The sequence below is a fragment of the Oryzias latipes genome, chromosome 19 (assembly GCF_053564925.1).
Source record: "Oryzias latipes strain Hd-rR chromosome 19, Olatipes_Hd-rR_3.1".
NCBI lineage: Eukaryota > Metazoa > Chordata > Actinopteri > Beloniformes > Adrianichthyidae > Oryzias > Oryzias latipes.
The window spans coordinates 3,072,774-3,092,006 of NC_136255.1; the positions used below are offsets into that span (position 1 = coordinate 3,072,774).

The window sequence follows — 19,233 nt, forward strand, 5'->3', positions numbered from 1 at the left end:
TTCAGTTTTATTTCTTCAGCCAAATATTACAACATAGTCGTCTCAACAGGCTTCAGAATGGTAATTGTATAAGAAGATGTAATCCGTCGTACAATCCAAAAGGCAATGGCTAAACTCAGCGAACCTTTAAGACAGACGTGTCATCCAGCTCACTGAAGATGGTGCCCTCCACCTGGTAAGACTGGAGGGGCTTCCAGTTCAGCAGGGGCATGCGGTACTTGGTTTGGATGGGCTTCTTAGTCTTATTGCCTGGAAGAGAGCAGAAATCTCAAATCTACAGGATTCTTCTTTTAGAAAGGCAAGAAAAGCTTCTGCAGGTTCTGTGAAAAATACAAAAAACATGTCCATCTTTTATTTGTTCACCTAAAGAGATGCATTTTTAACCCATCAGACGAGGAAAACACCTGTAGTCTGCAGACGAGCAGTGATGCCTGTTAAAGGATTGTTCTGCTTGTTCTTTGGTCTCACCACATCCTTCTGAACAAAACAGCTCAGTTGTATTTGTTGATTTGGACATGTCAACCCAAATTAAGGTCAAAAGAATGAATGAACACATGCAAACACACGGGTGAGTGTTTGTACCATCACACGGAAAGGATGCTGATATGTCTGCACGTCTGCATTTGTGTTTGCAGGATAAATGCTATCATGTCAGCTAACAAGTCTATAATCCTGCTACTGATTATTACTGGTATAATACGATAACTGTGGCTGTTGCATTGATCATTTTTACATACATGTGATTTGTGGATAATATTAAAATCAAAAGATATGATGATCCTATTAAAAAACGTCCCATCATCCTCCCTGAGGTTAAACGTGCTGCATTCTGTTCACAGAATTTCACACAGCAGCGTTTTTTCTGTGACTCCTCTTTCCTGACGCTTTCTTCAAAGTTGCAGCACAATAATGCGATTCTGGTTCTTAATGTTAGTGTGATTTCAAACTCAGAGAAGTGGGCTTAAATAAAATGACATTTAAAATCGTGCCTAATGACACCACTAGATTGATGGTGGTTTTACAGTATCTATGCATCGTTTTCAAACCAACGGTGGGAAACCTGGACCTGGACTCACCTCCTGCATCCTCTTTCTGGTTTGTGAAGCCTCCAGAAGACAGTGGGGGTGGTGGAGGAGGTGGGGGAATTAAGGCTGGAGGCGGCGGAGGCGGAGGAGGAGGAGGGGGAGGAGGAGGCGGAGCAGCAGCTGGAGTTTGCGGAGATTCTTCCGTTGGGGGTTGTGGGGAGGTCGCAGCAGCATCAGTTTCATCTTTGGATGTGATGAGAAGAAGAAGAGGAAGAATTCAGATTTTCCATCAAAACATGAACAGCGGCGGCGGCTGACCGTCGCTGCTGCAACAGAGCAACCTGACTGCCCGTGTGGCGACGCGTTTACGACTCTAACAGTCGATTTTAGTTCACGTTTGACAATCAACTTATAGCTAAACTAACGTAGCACTGAACAAGTATGGTCATAAAACTTTCATTTTCTTGAATTCTATGCTGAGTCCATGTTTGTTTTCCTCACATTACAGAAATACATTGACTTTATTTCCCTCTCACACGTTGTGCTCGTCCTCATAAAGAAAAAAGCCAGGGACACACCTGAACAGAGGCATTTACCTGATGTTTCTGAGGTAATTACTCAATTTTATTTAATCACTTTTCAATTGATTTATTACATTTATTCTTTATCATTATTTTTTTTAAATGTGAATGTCATGGAAGTGTATTAATTTCCAAAATTCAATCCAAAAAATGTAACTTTCTCAGAGTATAGACTCATTGCCCACTTTTTAAATGTTTTTGAGTATATCTTTATATGAATTGGGGTTCCAGCTCAAAAAAACCCCCAAAAAAAGGATTTAAAAAAATTTAATTAAAGACCCGCTCCATAAAGTTTTATCCATCCACCCACCTATTCTACCACCCACCAATCTGTCCATTCATCCATCCATCCATCCGTCCATCTGTCCAACCATCCGTCCAACCATCCGTCCATCCATCCATACATCCATCCATCCATCCATACATCCGTCCGTCCATCCATCCATCTATCAGTCCATCCATCCATCCATCTATCTGTCCATCCATCCGCCCATCCATCCATCCATCCGTCTGTCCGTTCAATTCATCTGTCATCCCTCTATCCATTCATCCATCTGTCCACCCACCAATCTGTCCATCCATCCATTCGTCCATCCGTCCGACCATCCGTCCATCTATCCAACCATCCATCCATCCATCCATCCAACCAATCAGTCCATTCATCCCTCCAACCGTCCATCTGTCCATCCATCCGTCTGTCCGTTCATTTGTCATTCCTTCATCCATTAATCCATCTGCCCACCCACCAATCTGTCCATCCGTCCGACCATCCGTCGGACCATCCGTCCATCTATCCATCCATCCATCCATCCATCCGTCCATCCATGCATCCATCCATCCAACCATCCGTCCATCCCTCCATCCATCCATCCATCCATCCACCCATCAATCTGTCCATTCATCCATCCATCCATCCATCCATCCATCCATCCATCCATCCATCTGTCCAACCATCCATCAATCCATCCATCCATCCATCCATCCATCCGTCCGTCCGTCCGTCCGTCCATCCATCTATCCGTCCATCTGTTCGTCTGTCATCCCTCCATCCATCCATCCGCCCATCCATCCACCCATCCATCCATCCGTCTGTCTGTTCATCCATCATCCCTCCATCCATCCATCTGTCCACCCACTGATCCATCCGTCCATCCATCCATCCGTCCATCCATCCGTCCATCCATCCGTGTTTCTGACGATGGAGGACATGCTGTACATTGTTCGTCTGATTTTCTGTGGTTACAGTTAAACTGAAGCAGTTAGTTGTTAGCCATGACAATACAATAAAAACCTTTGTTACACGAATATGTTTTGAGGATGAGAGAACATTGAAATCGTGAAGCATAAGAACCAGTTTAAGATGGTCCAGAAAATCAAAACAGATGCCGACCTGTCTGCTGGACTTTGACAACTGCTTCCCCGGTGGGGGAACGCTCCACACAGAGGACACCCTGCTGCACCAGAACCTGAACCCGGGAAACCAGTTTATGTGGATCGTCTGTGTTTCCCTGGGAGCTCGGACTGTTAAGACTTCCCTATGACGATAAGTAGATATAAGTGCATGTTACTGCATGTAGAACACAGAAATGCGATATTTGTAGTCCAGCATAATATTGATGGATGTCAGGATCTGTGTTCTAAGAAATTCTCATGTTATTCTGCTTTGTTTTTGTTTGTGGTATTTAATTTTTTAACTCCGTTTCTCAGCAGGCTCGGGCTAAAACGTTTGCAGAATCACTCTCTATTCCAGTTTCTGGATCGAAGTAGCAGGAAGGACATTTGGCTGCGTTCCTATCAGGACACCAGTCTTGAAGGCCTGGACAGAGGATGAGTCCAGGCTCAACAGTTAGGCTGCTGATCCTGGTCGTTTGGTTTTTGAGACAAAAAGTGCAAAGAAAATATTTGACAAAAAAATCTCCACACATCTCTATTTCGTGGAAAACATCAGGAAAACAAACAACATTAGTATTTAAACAAGTTATATTAAAAAAATAAAAGCTCATTTTTAAACATATGAGTGTTTTGATCACAGACCAGAGAAAGATCTGTGGAATTAAAAAGGTCAAAACGATGAAAAAAGTAAAAAACAAAGCCAGTCCATGAGGATTTTCAGTGAATTGTTATGTCCTTTACATTTTCAGAGAAGCAACAATGATGTTCTTGAAGTCAAAACCTAGACTTTGACTCTAGTTCCGTGTTTCTCGTCCATCTCTCCTCAGAGAGGCTGATGTTTTACCTTCAGGAGCTCCAGTTCTTTGGTGGTCTGGATGAGCTTGTTCTCCAGCTGTGACACTTTGACCTTTGCCTCGCTCTCGCTCTCCTGCAGTCTGGTGTTCAGCTGTGGAACAACAGGAAACGCGTCTTTCAGGAGATTCTCAACGGTTCTTTTTCATGAAGGCAGTGTGTGTATGTATGCTTTGTGGGTCTCAGCGCACATCCATAAGGTCTGAATTTGAATTATTCAACCAAAACTCCGACCGACAGAATGTGTCAAAGGCCATACTGCCTTATTCTGGTAATATGACTATTTGTCTATTCTGCTTTGTGTACGCGATCAACAAAATGTTTCTGAATGAAGGAAGAATTGAGGCCAAGCTGCTGTCCAGAATAATGCCTCTGTTTCCTCACAGAACCGCAAAAGCCACATTAGTGGGGAATGTTTCAGGAAATAAAAGGGCCCTGGCTGTCACTGAGTGTCTCACTGCTGTGTTAGCAGTCCATGTTCATTCCACCTTAACGTTCTTCTCCTGCAGTTGCTCCACGTGCTCCATCATGGCGTTCTTCGCCTCTGCGTCCTCCAACAAAGAGCCCACATCAAACAGATTGTCCAGGTAGGCCTGGATTTGCACCAGCAGCCTGTCGCTTTCTGATAACTTCAATTGCTGCACAATGATAAGAGCAGATTAAAAAAAATATATATATATATTCTTCATGCTCCAGTTTCAGCCAGTACACTGGTTTACAAACCTGAGAGACATAAATAACTCCTCTGGAGTTCTCAGTTGTTCAAGATGACTAACTTGTGGGGCAAAAAGTATTCAGTCAGCCACCAACTGTGCAAGTTCTCCCACTTAAAAAGAAGAGAGGCCTGTAATTTTCATCATATAACCTCAAGAGACAAAAAAAAACATCCAGAAAATCACATTGTCTGATTTTTAAAGAATTTTTTTGTAAATTATGGTGGAAAATAAGTATTTGGTCAATAACAAAAGTTCAACTCAGTACTTTGTTAGCTACCTTTTGTTGGCAATGACAACAGTCAAACGTTTTCTGTAAGTCTTCACAAGCTTTTCACAAACTGTTGCTGGTATTTTGGTCCATTCCTCCATGCAGATCTCCTCTAGAGCAGTGATGTTTTGGAGCTGTTGCTGAGCAACACAGAATTTCAACTCCCTCCAAAGATTTTCTATGGGGTTGAGATCTGGAGACTGGCTAGACCACTCCAGAAACTTGAAATGCTTCTAATGAAGCCACTGCTTCGTTACCCGGGCCACGTGTGTTTGAGACGGTTCTCATGCTGAAAGACCCAGCCATGTTTCATCTTCAATGCTGACGGAAGGAGGTTTTCATTCAAGATCTGACCATACATGGTCCCATTCATTCTTTCCTTTGCACGGATCAGTCGTCCTGGTCCCTTTGCTGAAAAACAGACCCAAATCATGATCTTTCCACCTCCTTGCTTTACAGTAGCTATTGTGTTTTGGATGTAACTCAGCATTGTTTCTCCTCAAAACATGAGTAGAGTTCTTACCAAAAAGTTCTATTTTGGTTTCATCTGACCATAGGACATTCTCCCAACCATCTTCTGGATCATCCAAATGACTGTAGAAAGGCCTGCATGTACATGTACTGGCTTTAGCAGGGGACACGTCTGGCAGTCCAGGGTTTGAGTCCCTGACAGGGTCGTATTGCTGATAGTAGCCTTTTTTTACTTTGGTCCCGGCTCTCTGCAGGACATTCTCTAAGTCCCCCGTGTGGTTCTGGGATTTTTGCTCACCGTTCTTGTGATCATTGTGACCCCACGGGGTGAGATCTTGGGGGGAGCCCCAGATGGAGGGAGATCATCAGTGGTCTTGTGTGTCTTCCATTTCCTAATAATTGCCTCCACAGGTGATTTCTTCACTCCAAGCTGCTTAACTGTTGCAGATTCAGTCTTTTCATCCCAGGGCAGGTCAGCAATGTGGTTTCTGGTGTCCTTAGCCAGCTCTTTGGTCTCCATAGTGGAGTTTGGAGTGTGACTGTTTGAGGTTGTGGACAGGTGTCTTTTCTATAGATAACCAGTTCAAACAGGTGACATCAGTACAGGTAACCAGTGGATGACAGAGGATCCTCTACAGAAGAAGATACAGGTCTGTGAGAGACAGAAATCTTGTTTGTTTCTCGGTGACCAAATACTTATTTTCCACCATAATTTACTCATAAATTATTTTTAAAATAAAATCAGACAATGGGATTTACTGGATTTATTTTCTCATTTGTCTCTCATAGCTATGGTACACTTTGATGAAAGTTACAGGCCTCTCTCTTATCTTTTAAGTAGAAGAACTTAAACAATTGGCGGCTGACTGAATACTTTTTCCCCCCACTGTAAATGCAAACTGCTGAGTCATGTAAACCATCAGGTTTTGTGAAAGTAACAGTCATTGGTCAAACATGCCTCCAGGTAGTCATCCAGCTGGAGCTGAGTGAACTCGTGCTGAAGGTAGACTCTGAAGTTCAAGTCCTCCACTGAGTGGACCACAATGTTGATGAACTGCATACAGGCCACCTGTTGGGCAGATACAGAAAAACACACTTTGACCTTAATGCAATCTGCAGCAGAAGAAAATGTGTAACTTCTCAGATGGTGAAGTCAAAGCACTCCTCACTGGAGGATGAAGTCACATTTGGGACGCAGAGGAAGCAAAACTCTCGACTTTAAGGGGGGAAATGGTCTGTAAATGAAGACTAAGCAAAAATAAAAATGATGTAGGAGTTTGATGTAGGAGTGGATAGCAAGGAGCTGTACCAAGAGGTTTGACTGTCATCTTATTTCAACGAAAAGAAATTCAGTCATATCCTGGTCAGTGCTGTTCATTTTCTTTACTAGTAACAACTTAGAACACCTGGAGATCCACAAACTGACATTTGGGTTTAGTGTCACCATAAATCCTAATTTCCATGAGCTTTTTCAACTAGCATAAGACCCCACATGGGTCACCATGCAAAGGATTCCCTTCAGTTGGCTGGAAAATGTTGACTGTGAAGTTAACAGCTAATCTGCTGAAAAAAAGCATTAAATGTCTCTGCATTCAGTTTAGGAAAAAAAATTGTTTCCGAAAAATCAAAGCTATAAAATGACCAAAAACACGTAACTTCCCTTATAAACAGGCAGTGAAAAATCCAGTGGACAGTGTGAAGCCCCATGTAAGAGGAAAGGGAAGGATCAAATGAATCAATATCACCTTAAATGTCCTATTTTCTGCTTTAGTTTGCCACCAAACACAACATAAAACAGCAAAGGAAGTCTCACCATGAAGTCCAGGTTGCTCTCCTCACTGCGGAAATATTCCATGAGCTTCTCAAATCGCCTCTTTTCCCCACAGACCTAAAGAACAGAGGACACGGGCTCAGAGAGCAGCCCTGAGTGTGAGTTGTGTGTTGGACGGCTGTAAATCAGCCATAACCAGCAGCACACACATGGGGGCAGTGTGCTCTCCCTGACTGAAGCTCTCATTCCATTCCTGCATATGGCAGCTAAAGTGAATCTGCCATCGGATCCTAAATCCTTTTCTAAGTATTGAGACATTTTCCTAGAGGTTCAAGAATGTTAAAAAAGATCTTTAAAAAAAAAAGAGTGTGCTGTCTTTACCACTGAACCTCTGTAACGCCCAGTCCTTCCACGCCCTCTAAGTGATGCAGGGTGCACACCTGACAGGGTGTCCTCCTGGCATATGCGACGTGACCTTTTTTCCTTATTCATGCGAGAAGTTAGTCATTTTTAGGTCTTATTAAAGTTCTTATTAAAAAAAAAATTTCTCCGCGGGTGGTTTCTCCTCCAAGCTCGGGCCCTCTACCAGAGGCCTGGGAGCTTGATGGTCCTGCGCAGTATCTTAGCTGTTCCTAGCACTGCGCTTTTCTGGACTGAGAGGTCTGAGGTCTTTCCAGGTATCTGTTGTAGCCACTCCTCCAGCTTGGGGGTTACTGCCCCGAGTGCTCCAATTACCACAGGCACCACTGTCACCTTCACTTTCCAGGCTTTCTCCAATATCTATCTATCTATCTATCTATTATATCTATTATATCTATTATATCTATTATATCTATCTATCTATCTATCTATCTATATCTATATCTATATCTATATCTATGCTGAATGCTGGCACCAACCTACCACCAGAGGCATGGTGGGGTTCAGTGTCTCCTCAAAGGACACCTTGACACGTGTGGCCAAGGCGGGAATCAAACCTGTAATAATCTGATCTGAAGTCGACCTCCCTGTCACTGCACCACAGCCTCCCAATAATTCTTGAGTATGTCAAACCTATTAAGAGCTTGGGCAAAGACTGAAAACCTGTCCTCAGTGGTGGATAAAAGTGTTTCCATGACCAGCATCCCCATGGAAACAGCTCTGACCTCTTTGAAGTTGTTGAAGGCAGAGAGGATGATGCCATGGCCCCCCTGGACCAAACACACGGCTGCCAGCAGCTCCAGCACCAGAGCATTGGTCCTGTGGAGACACGCACATTTACCTATATTATCTGCTCTTTGCCTTCTCCACATTTAGTCGTTGGACACGTCCTTGTGCTATTTTTGTCTTATTTATTATCTGTTGTTTTTTCGAGGTTTAGTAACTAATCAGTTTCCCCATAGTGGGATCCATTAAAGTTTATTCATTTTTTCGTGTCAGATTATCATTGACATATTTTCTAATAAACGGAGGTGTTTTATGTTTAACTGTATAGTGAATTTAAATTAATGAAAGTGCTCTGATTGTGTGCATGTGTGCTTGTGTGTGTGTGTGTGGGGGGGCTTTTACCTGGGGTGTCTGTCATTGAGGCTCAGCGTGATCTCGTTCACACATGAGGGGTGCTGCATCACCTGACTGAAGCCAGACTACGAAGAGACAAAACAGACAGAACCAGATCCTTCAACAAAAGCACGAGGAGATCACAATCAGAGCTAAGATTGTTGTTTCCAGGCAACCTTTGTTCCTTTGGAAGAGTGTTGAAAACAAAAAAATGCAAAAGAAATCTGCATCCATCAGATAATAACAGACACTGGATGGAAAATAGAACATTTCAAGAAGAAAATGCAGGGTTGAATATGGCTGAATGAAAATGAAACTTAAAGGGGAAATAGGCAAAAAGAAAGAAAAAAATGATCAATGTTGACCATAAGCACAATAACAAAAAAGATCTGATTGTGAATTATGCAAGTGCTGGGCATTAAACCAGGAACCCTCTGAACCACAGCTCACGTGTCATGTCACTACTCCACCAACCAGGTACACTGAAGAGGACATATAATCAATATAATCCTGGATTATCTTGAAAAGCTCAAGAATTTGAAGGACCAAATGTCATTGCTGGAAAAAGCTGAACATTTGAATAGTTGAATGGTTGAAATAGCTGAAAAATTGGAGAAGGAGTTGAGCGGCAAAAAATGGTGGAAGATACTAGAATAAAGAAAGAGAAACAGGAAAACAATGGGTTGAAGGCTTTATAGCATTCAAGCAATAAAAGATATTCACTCCTGTAGGGAAATGTTACAGTCTAAAGTGAAATATGTTATCAGAGATGGAAAGGATGTCCAGTTTGTGAAGCAGCCGGCGTCCAGACAAGACAGAGAGGAAAAGGCTTTGCAGCAAACAGAAAAATGCAGAAAAAAAGAATACACTGCAGTGACTGCAGTATTTGGAATGAAGGACTTTCATATAGAGCTGGGTGGTGAACATGGGATTCATAGAAAATCTACTTTTAATCCTTCTCTCTTACATTTATTTCAGTTAAAAACGAGTGAAAAGAATGTTGTAAGGTGGGATTTCTCTTTTGGTCGCCTCACACATGCAGACTTTCAGGCATATTTACATTTCTGCTCACTGAACACTGCGACTGTGCACGTCACTTTTTTAAGAGCGCATTCCTTCACCAGTGCATGGCATCTTTGGCAACAACAATAACATTCAAAGCAAAAATGCATTTTCCTTTTCATCGTAGCAGCAAACATACCAGCAAAATCTGTACATAACCTTTTAACCAGAGCCAAATGAAATCCTCACATCATTGTTACAAACTAAAAAAGACTTAAGAGGACGTAAAACTCATTCAAGTTCACTTTGTCTTGGTAATAATAATATTAATAGAAGATCACCTGATAGTTCATAATGGCACGTAAACACATGATGCACAGATGGACGTCATCTTTCTGACTTGAAACACGGGAGTTCCTCATTGGTCTCCTGCAGGGAAAAGAGCAGAATCCTTTTTTTTTTCATTCATTCATTTTCTTAACCGTTTATTCCCTTTCGGGGTCACGGGGTTGCATGAGCCTATCCCGGACACACGGGCTGCACGGTGGCGCAGTGGTTAGCGCTCTTGCCTCACAGCAAGAAGGCCCCCGGTTCAGGTCCCGGCTGGGGGACATGAAAAACACAACATCAATGGGGGACCTTTCTGTGTGGAGTTTGCATGTTCTCCCCGTGCATGCGTGGGTTTTCTCCGGGATCTCCGGCTTCCTCCCACCGTCCAAAAACATGCTTCATAGGTTAATTGGCAACTCTGAATTGTCCATAGGTGTGAGTGTGAGAGTGAATGTATGTGTGATTGAGGATATTCCACCCTGCGACAGACTGGCGACCTGTCCAGGTTATCCCTTGCCCACGCCAAAGTGGCCGGGATCTTCTTTCTCTTTCGGCTTTTCCCATCAGGGGTCGCCACAGCGAATCATCCTTTTCCACCTCACTCTATCATGAACATCTTCTACCCTAACGTTAGCCAACTTCATGTCCTCTGTTAAGACATCCATGTATCTCCTCTTTGGCCGTCCTCTTGCCCTCCTGCCAGGCAGCTCCATCTCCAACATCCTTCTACCAATATATCCACTATCCCTCCTCTGAACATGTCCAAACCATCTCAGTCTGGCTTCTCTGACTTTGTCCCTAACACAGGCAACGTGAGCCGTCCCTCTGATGTACTCGTTCCTTATCCTGTCTAACCTGGTCACTCCTAAGGAGAACCTCAACATCTTCATCTCCGCTACCTCCATCTCAGCCTCTTGTCTCTGTCTCACTGCTACCGTCTCTAACCCATAGAGCAGAGCTGGTCTCACCGCTGTCTTGTACACCTTTCCTTTGAGTCTTGCTGGCACTCTTCTGTCACACAACACTCCTGACACTTTCCTCCAACCGCTCCAACCTGCCTGCACTCGCCTCTTCACCTCTTTTCCACACTCCCCATCACACTGAACTGTTGACCCCAAGTACTTAAACTCCTGCACCTTCTTCACCTCAGTCCCCTGTAACCTAACGCTTCTACCTTGATCCCTCTCGTTCAGACACATGTATTCTGTCTTACTACGACTGACCTTCATGCCTCTTCTTTCCAGAGCAAACCTCCACCTCTCTAGCTGTTCCTCCACCTGCTCTCTACTCTCACTGCAAATTACAATGTCATCCGCAAACATCATTGTCCAGGGAGATTCCTGTCTTACCTCGTCTGTCAGCCTGTCCATCAGCATAGCAAACAAAAAAGGACTCAAAGCTGATCCTTGGTGTAGTCCCACCTCCACCTTGAACTCCTCTGTCTGACCTACAGCACATCTCACCACCGTCATACTTCTCTCATACATGTCCTGAACTACTCTGACATACTTCTCTGCCACTCCAGACGACCTCATACAGTACCACAGCTCCTCCCTCGGCACCCTGTCATACGCCTTCTCTAAATCTACGAACACACAATGCAGCTCCTTCTGACCTTCTCTGTACTTTTCCATCAACATTCTCAAAGCAAAAATGGCATCAGTGGTGCTCTTACGGGGCATGAAACCATACTGCTGCTCACAAATCTCCACCTTCTTCCTAAGCCTGGCTTCCACTACTCTTTCCCACAGCTTCATTGTGTGGCTCATCAACTTTATTCCTCTATAGTTGCTGCAGTTCTGCGTGTCACCCTTGTTCTTAAAGATCGGGACCAGAACGCTTCTCCTCCATTCCTCAGGCATCTTCTCACTCTCTAAAATCCTATTGAACAACCTTGTTAGAAATTCCACTGCTGTCTCTCCTAGGCACTTCCATACCTCCACAGGTACGTCATCAGGACCAACGGCCTTTCCGCTCTTCATCCTTTTCAGAGCCTTCCTAACCTCATCCTTTCCAATCTCTGCTACTTCCTGCTCCACAACAACCACATCTTCCTCCCTTCTTTCCCTGTCATTTTCCTCGTTCATCAGCTCCTCAAAATACTCCTTCCATCTTTTCTGTACACTCTCTTGGGTTGTTAGCACCTTTCCATCTCTGTCCTTAATCACCCTTATCTGTTGCACGTCCTTCCCATCTCTGTCTCTCTGTCTGGCTAGCCTGTACAAGTCCTTCTCTCCTTCCTTTGTGTCTAACCTGTCATATAGCTCATCGTAAGCTTTCTGTTTGGCCTTTGCCACCTCTCTCTTCACTCTACGCTGCGCTTCCTTGTACTCCTGTCTACCTTCCTCAGTCCTTTCTACATCCCACTTCCTTTTAGCCAACCTCTTCCTCTGGACGCATTCCTGTACTTCCTCATTCCACCACCAAGTCTCTTTACCGTCTTTCCTCTTTCCAGATGACACACCTAGCACCTTCCTACCTGTTTCCCTGATAATCTCTGCTGTAGTTTCCCAGTCCTCTGGAAGCTCATCCTGACCACCCAGAACCTGTCTCAACTTCTGCCTAAATTCCTCACAAGTTTCTTCATTCTGTAGCTTCCACCACTTGGTCTTCTTTTCTGTTTTCCCTCTCTTCTTCTTCCTGACCTCCAGAGTCATCTTACACACCACCATGCGGTGCTGTCTGGCTACACTCTCTCCTACCACCACTTTGCAGTCATTAACCTCTCTCAAATGACCTCGTCTACATAGGATGTAGTCCACCTGAGTACTCCTACCTCCACTTCTGTATGTCACTCTATGTTCCTCTCTCTTCTGGAAGTAAGTGTTGACTACAGCCATTTCCATCCTCTTCGCAAAGTCCACCACCATCTGTCCCTCCAGATTCCTTTCCTTCACACCAAACCTGCCCATCACCTCCTCATCACCTCTGTTGCCTTCACCAACATGCCCATTAAAGTCTGCTCCAATAACAACTCTCTCTCCTCTGGGAAAACTCTCTATGACCTCATCCAACTCACTCCAGAATCTCTCCTTCACTTCTAACTCACAGCCAACCTGTGGCGCATACCCACTGACTACATTCACCATCACCCCTTCAATTTCTAACTTTAGGCTCATCATCCTGTCTGAGACTCTTTTCACCTCTAGAACACTGTTTACGAACTCCCCCTTCAGAATCACACCTACCCCGTTTCTCTTCCTATAAGCACCATGATAGAACAGTTTGTATCCTCCTCCAATACTACGTGCCTTGCTGCCCTTCCACCTTGTCTCCTGCACACACAGTACATCTACCTTCCTTCTCTCCATCATGTCTGCCAGCTCTCTGCCTTTCCCTGTCATTGTGCCAACGTTAAGAGTCCCTATTCTCAAACCTATGTTCCTGCCTTTTCCCTTCTCTCTCTGGTCACGGACCCTTCTGCCTCCCCTCTTTCTTCCACCAACAGTAGTCAAATTTCCACCGACACCCTGTAGGTTAACAGCATCGGTGGCGGTCGTTGTTAACCCGGGCCTCGACCGATCCGGTATGTCTAAAGTGTTGTGGATGATTCGCATGGTTATTTTGGCAATTTTTACGCCGGATGCCCTTCCTGACGCAACCCTCTCTATTTATCCGGGCTTGGGACCGGCACAGAAGTTACTGGCTTGCAACCCCTGTGGCTAGATTTCCAAAGTGGCCGGGATAGGCTAAAAAAAAAAAAAAAAAAAAAGAGCAGAATCCAATACATGCAACTCACTGCAGCAAAGAGAAATGAATCTGAAAGTGTATCAAAACTGATGTGAGAGTCCTGCATGGAGCAACATAAGAAGCCACTATGTTTGTTATTTTAATATTTATATATACTGTATTTACACACACATCTATGTGTGTGTAAATACAGTATTGTTTGAAACTCTGTTTCATGGAATGACTCTCTTGGCATTGCTTCATTTTCATTTTTTCTTTTTAGATCTAATCTATTATTTCTGTTGTTGATTTTTTATTATTTATCATCATTTACAGTAACACTTTTTCGCCTTTGGATATGTTTTTTATTTTTTCACTTTCAAAGCAAGACGTTTCACATCTGTGGACTTTTTTGGCTTAGGGGGTGTGGTATCAGTGGAAGGGCGTGGTCTAACAAGAAAGGCATGATCGAAAATTCGTCTCTAGCTCAAGTTGCCTCGAGGAACCGTTGATACTGGAAATCTGAAAGCCTATTTTATTTCAGGGAAATGAAGTGTACGGACTGCACTCCACCAACATAACACAAATCAATCCTCTGAGGTTTATTTATCCAGCATTTTGTTTTCAGAATCGTCTATAACTGCTCTTTTCACATCCCTGTGGGGCCTTTAACGCCTCACAGTCCTCTGGGTTAATGGACTCTGCTGCATCAGAACAAATAACTCCTGGGAGTTTTGAAAAACTGAGAGTTATTCAACTGTCACCATGCCATATACAGCAGTCATCAGTCGAATCATTTCCTTGTCATTTCAGATAAATAATGTCACTACAGTCACATACCTGAGTGTGAAGCCTCTGCTGGCTCTTGAGGCAGAGCTCTTGGGTGGGGGGCTTCCATTGAGGTTGTCCACAGAAGCGTAGGTGTGCTGGTCTCTGCATTCGGTGTTTCTGTCCGAAGTGTCCACATCATTCCTGCAGGTCAACATAGACAATAATCTGTCTTAATCTGAACTCCATAAGGCCGCACGCTGCTGGAAACAGGGATGGATTGGCGGTTAGAAGACATTAAACTTTACACTTACTTGACTGTACTGTTAATAAAAGAAAGATAATTCACAAGCACGTCCAAGCCACGATTCTCTTCATTCAGGAACTCTTTTGCCCATCTGTAGAAAGACAGAGGAACACTTCTTACCGTAGCTAAAACGTTAGGACCAACTAAAGCATCATTTATTCTTTAGAGTGTTTTTTTGTTGTAATTTGAGGTGGATTATTGCTTCAGTTGCATTATCGCCCCTATAGTTCCATCAGTACAATGATGTGATGCACTCATTTTTCTGAACCCAACTCTCATCCTAACCCCACAAAGGCAGGAAATATAGCCAAAGACTGAAATTGTATTTCTACATTTTTACCACTGGTGCTACAGCTCCACACATTTGTCCGTCATGCCTGTTTCCATCAGGATTTAGCGGACAGTAGCTTCCGTTGGACTTACCCGATGTGGTTGGTTCTCAGGGAAATCTCCAGCTCCCTCAGGACGGGTGTGGATTCTTCAACACGTCTTTTGAACTGACAAAACACATTTCAAGAAGGTATGAGGTTTTTGTCCAGATCCCAACATAAACGGAATTAAGATATTTCTGAAAGGACTTAAACTGCAATGTTAACAGAGTCCAGAAAAAGAGGTAATAGTCATCTGAGAAGTGTGTTTTTGTCCTTGAGCAGAAAAAAAGCAAAAGCTCGTATCGGTTTTTTCTGGGTTTTACCATCCAGCCAATTCCTCCATTAACCTGGTGAGCTTTCAGCTTTTCCAAGTAAGCAGACGGTGGATTCTTGACCTTGAATCGCTCCTGAAGAGGCAGAGAAACAGATGCTTTGATTTCTTCTCACATGCAAACATACTAAAACCTACTGCTGTCCTTGTTCACGTGCTGTTAGACACATATGTACAATAACGTCAGCATAGCTTTAAGTTTGGCACAGATGAGAGCAGTGAAACATTGATGTCAGACGTTGAACAAATGCACAAGTTGTGACAAAGAAAGTTTGTTTCCATTTTCATCTCTGGTTGCTGGAACTTCATTTGGGTGAGGAAGTCATTGGTGCAGCTTTACCGTGTGAGTGTTTTTTTTTTCAGGAAATGCAAACATTCTGTGAACAGAAAAACTGGTTTGTGTTAGAAACCAGGAAGCCCCTAATCAAGCTTTGTCGCCTTTGGCCCTTTTTTGGTTTAAAGCAACAAGCTGGTCTGGCTTTGAATGGCAGAGGCCAGAATGAGCCAAAACTGAAGTAAACCACAGCTTTTCATTTCTTAAAACAGAGTCGGAATGCCGAAAGCTGTTGCTGCTGCTGCTGACTGCCATTGGCTGCATCAAAAAGTGGGATTTTAGTACCAACATATTTCAATTATTTCAAAATAGCTGTATTTCAAACACTGTTTTAAAGCCAAAAACATGCATTTCATTTAATAAATAGGAGGTTATTTACTCTGAGAGGTACGTTCAACAGCACATCCTTACTTTGCTAACTAAAGTAAAGTTTCACTGTGATCTTAAACTTCTCTCTTAGATTTTCTAACCTATTTTGTAGAAAGGTAAAATGACAGAATTTATTAGCCAATCTGCAGTCTAGTCATTTCAGAGTTGACATTCTTAAGACCTGCAACACATAGAATGCTGGTGAAATTATTAGCATCACTGCTTTTTTGCTGGAAAGCTCCCCAAGAGTTTCAAAATTTACCAGAGGAGAAGAAAATGAACTGTAGTGATTCTATTTTTGGATTTTTCTATTAAAGAGGGAGCAACATTTTTATAGCTTCTCTCTAAAGGCTGTGAGCAACCTGTCCCCAAATAAAAACCCACAAAGAATGGGAAAAAAAAAGTACCTGATCACAGATCAATTCCCATTTCTTCTCGTTGTCATACTGAACCAGGATCTCTACTTTGTCGGGCGGAAGATTCATTGTGTTCTGGAAACAAAAAGAAAATATCAAATTGCTTATCTTAAAGGTTAAAGAGCCAATAAAACAACATTTGTTGGAATCATAACAGCTGCAGTTTAAGTGTTTAAAATGGATTTATCTTTTTGGGTGAGACTGGGATTTTCCAAAACCTCCATCAGGTTACAAGAAGAAAGGAGGAGCAGTTATGCAGAGACGCTCAAACGTCTTTTGGGCACGTCCAGTCTTTTAGCTTCCATTTGATGCATTCCCAATGCAAAAGCATTAAAAAGAGAACTTTTATTCATAGACTGGACAGCGATGTTCTGCAGATCAAAAATAAACACATCTTCGCGATTTTCAAACCCCAAACCTTTTTAATTGAAATTGAATTGAACCTTTATTGTCATGCAACAAGTACAACAAAATTGCTACAGCAACGGGGACTAAAGAGTGCGTAAAGAATAACAGAACCCCACTAATACAGAACAAGGTACACATCAAGACGACACACATCCGAGTCTGAAGCCCACGTCCCCATCTCTGTAGATGGACCATCTGAAGTCATCGTTCAGATGTGTTTTAGCTAAAGAGGAAATGCTCAAACAGTGACAAAAGATAAAACCCCATTCAACTGGGAAGACTCTATAAGAAAAGCCCAAATATTAAGACGTTGAAAACTTTGACCGTCTTTTCCCTGTTAAATAAGAACATGAATAAACATGATGACACATCATGAAGCTTCCCCCTCTGTGCTTCACTCTGTTACCTAGTTTGAATCAGGTTCACTGAATCAACCCCTTTAGACCCGGCGTCTGCATGCAATTGTCCAGTGGCCATGATAAATGTGATGAGTGGACATCACATTTTGGGTTTTTTAATACCACAGTAGGTCAGGAGCCTGTTAGTGCTGTTAAAGTGAAAGGTCCTGGCCAAAATAAATTAGGAAATTAAAAAAAATCAGAACATAGTTTGAGTGGGGGTATCCTATTTGCGTGCAGTCAAAGGGAGCCAGTACTGGAACTTACAACCGACTGGAGTGCCGCACAGAAGGCACCTTACAACAGCACCACCCATACATCATAAGTGTGTACGACTATACCATCAGCCTTACAAATCCTCCAGGATGCATTTACCACATGCACAATAATGCTATGTTCCATTTTCATGATGTCCCTTCATGAGGTGGCCGTACGAGCCCCAAGGGAACTAGACACACCTGCAGCTCCTCCCCTCCAGAACCCTCTACGGACCCAAAAACCCCCCAGCACCCACACAGGTCAACCCCGTACGGTGGTTGACCTGTGTGACCTGTGTGACATGACATTAGCAGACATTGAGCTTGCTCTTGCATGTGGTTCAAATCAGTTCTCCATAGTTCTTGTGTAGTCTAGGTTTTCTGTAACACCGGATCGTTTCTGAGACCTTAATGCATTTTTACAGCAATTTACTTCAGTTTCTAGCTAAATCAAAATTACCATTTTACCCCGAACCTGCCATTTTATTTTTATTCTTTAGCTTTCTCGTCATTTGTAAGCATTTTTCATTCATTTTTTCTGCCCGTTACATTGTCTTCATCTAATTTAGTTGTGATATTTACCATCAGAGTTTTGGAAATTAAACAAACGTGATTTAAATGCTTATTTACACTGAAGTGTTTTACTACTACATACCAGTACAATGTTTAGGAAAATGCAGTGTTCCAGTCTTAGTGCTGAATGAAATATTGATCCCCTTTTTTATTCATTGGTTTTATGTTTGTGGAAATCTTAATTTCATGTCATTTGTATTGTTAACGTAGTACAAAGAGGGTGTGTCAAAAGGTTTCTAATTTATCTTTTATTAAGTTGCTGTGGTTTGTAGAAGAATGGACTGTGAAGGTCAAACCTGATCTTGGTCTGATCTTTGCATGTTTCTGTACACTAAAACTGTAGTTTTTTAATAGTTCTTACTGTGCAAAGACATGAAAGTGTGTCGATGTGCAGAGTCAGGAAAGATAGATCCATAATAACACTTCTTGAAGCCTTTGGTGACAGACATAAAAATATCCTCGTGTAAAACAAAGAGTCTGAAAAGAGGAAAAATAAAGTGGGTCTGAAATATGAAACACGTGCAGAGGGGCTGCATGTCCCGTGTTGTTGGGATGAAAACAGGCCATCAGATCAATAATGGATGAATCTGATAAACCTAGTTAGGGGGGTGTGGGGGATGGATCGATGAGGGTTTGTGGACCCGTTTTAACCAGAACATTCCTACTGTTTGACTTTCTTAGAAATTCAGTGTAGACCAACATTTTCTCCATGTTTTTGTCTTGAGGTTCCGCCCTTCCTTCTTCTCTGTGGATTCTTCAAGTCATTGAAGAGAATCTTCAACAGCAACAACAGGGCATATTTGAATGAAAAGTTACGTTTGGATTGGGACTTAAACCAAGGTCCGACAATGGGAATGTACGTCATCAGTGAAAATGAGCACATAACCAGGAACATGAATAAAATAATGAAAAGGCTGACCACACATAATTTAATAAAAATCAAAAATGTAATCGACTAGTTAAAACACTTCAATGTCAAAATGAAGGATGTGGATCGTTAGAAAAACATTTGCTTTACGTTGCTGTACTACTAAACACCCAAACAAAAGAATCCCTGAATGCCTTTCGGGGTCACGAGGTTGCTG

The 19,233-nt window shown here is 42.8% G+C and overlaps 1 protein-coding gene across 3 annotated transcripts in view; it reads right to left on the reverse strand.

The window, feature by feature from the left end:
- The window catches only part of fmnl1b (formin-like 1b), a 38,296-nt gene that overhangs the window by 5,232 nt on the left and 13,831 nt on the right, over positions 1–19,233 (reverse strand). For 2 of the 3 annotated variants that reach the window (XM_020712125.3, XM_011488529.4), the window contains exons 2-16: positions 16,504–16,587; positions 15,386–15,469; positions 15,115–15,188; positions 14,699–14,782; positions 14,457–14,588; positions 9,959–10,046; positions 8,625–8,701; positions 8,222–8,315; positions 7,119–7,193; positions 6,264–6,374; positions 4,339–4,488; positions 3,843–3,944; positions 2,997–3,141; positions 1,077–1,268; positions 125–249 (exon numbers count right to left, since the gene is read on the reverse strand). In XM_020712125.3, coding sequence (XP_020567784.1) covers positions 125–249; positions 1,077–1,268; positions 2,997–3,141; positions 3,843–3,944; positions 4,339–4,488; positions 6,264–6,374; positions 7,119–7,193; positions 8,222–8,315; positions 8,625–8,701; positions 9,959–10,046; positions 14,457–14,588; positions 14,699–14,782; positions 15,115–15,188; positions 15,386–15,469; positions 16,504–16,587 — 1,617 coding nt within the window. The remainder of the gene's footprint in view (positions 1–124; positions 250–1,076; positions 1,269–2,996; positions 3,142–3,842; positions 3,945–4,338; positions 4,489–6,263; positions 6,375–7,118; positions 7,194–8,221; positions 8,316–8,624; positions 8,702–9,958; positions 10,047–14,456; positions 14,589–14,698; positions 14,783–15,114; positions 15,189–15,385; positions 15,470–16,503; positions 16,588–19,233) is intronic. The other variant, XM_078937617.1, reaches the window with a different exon arrangement.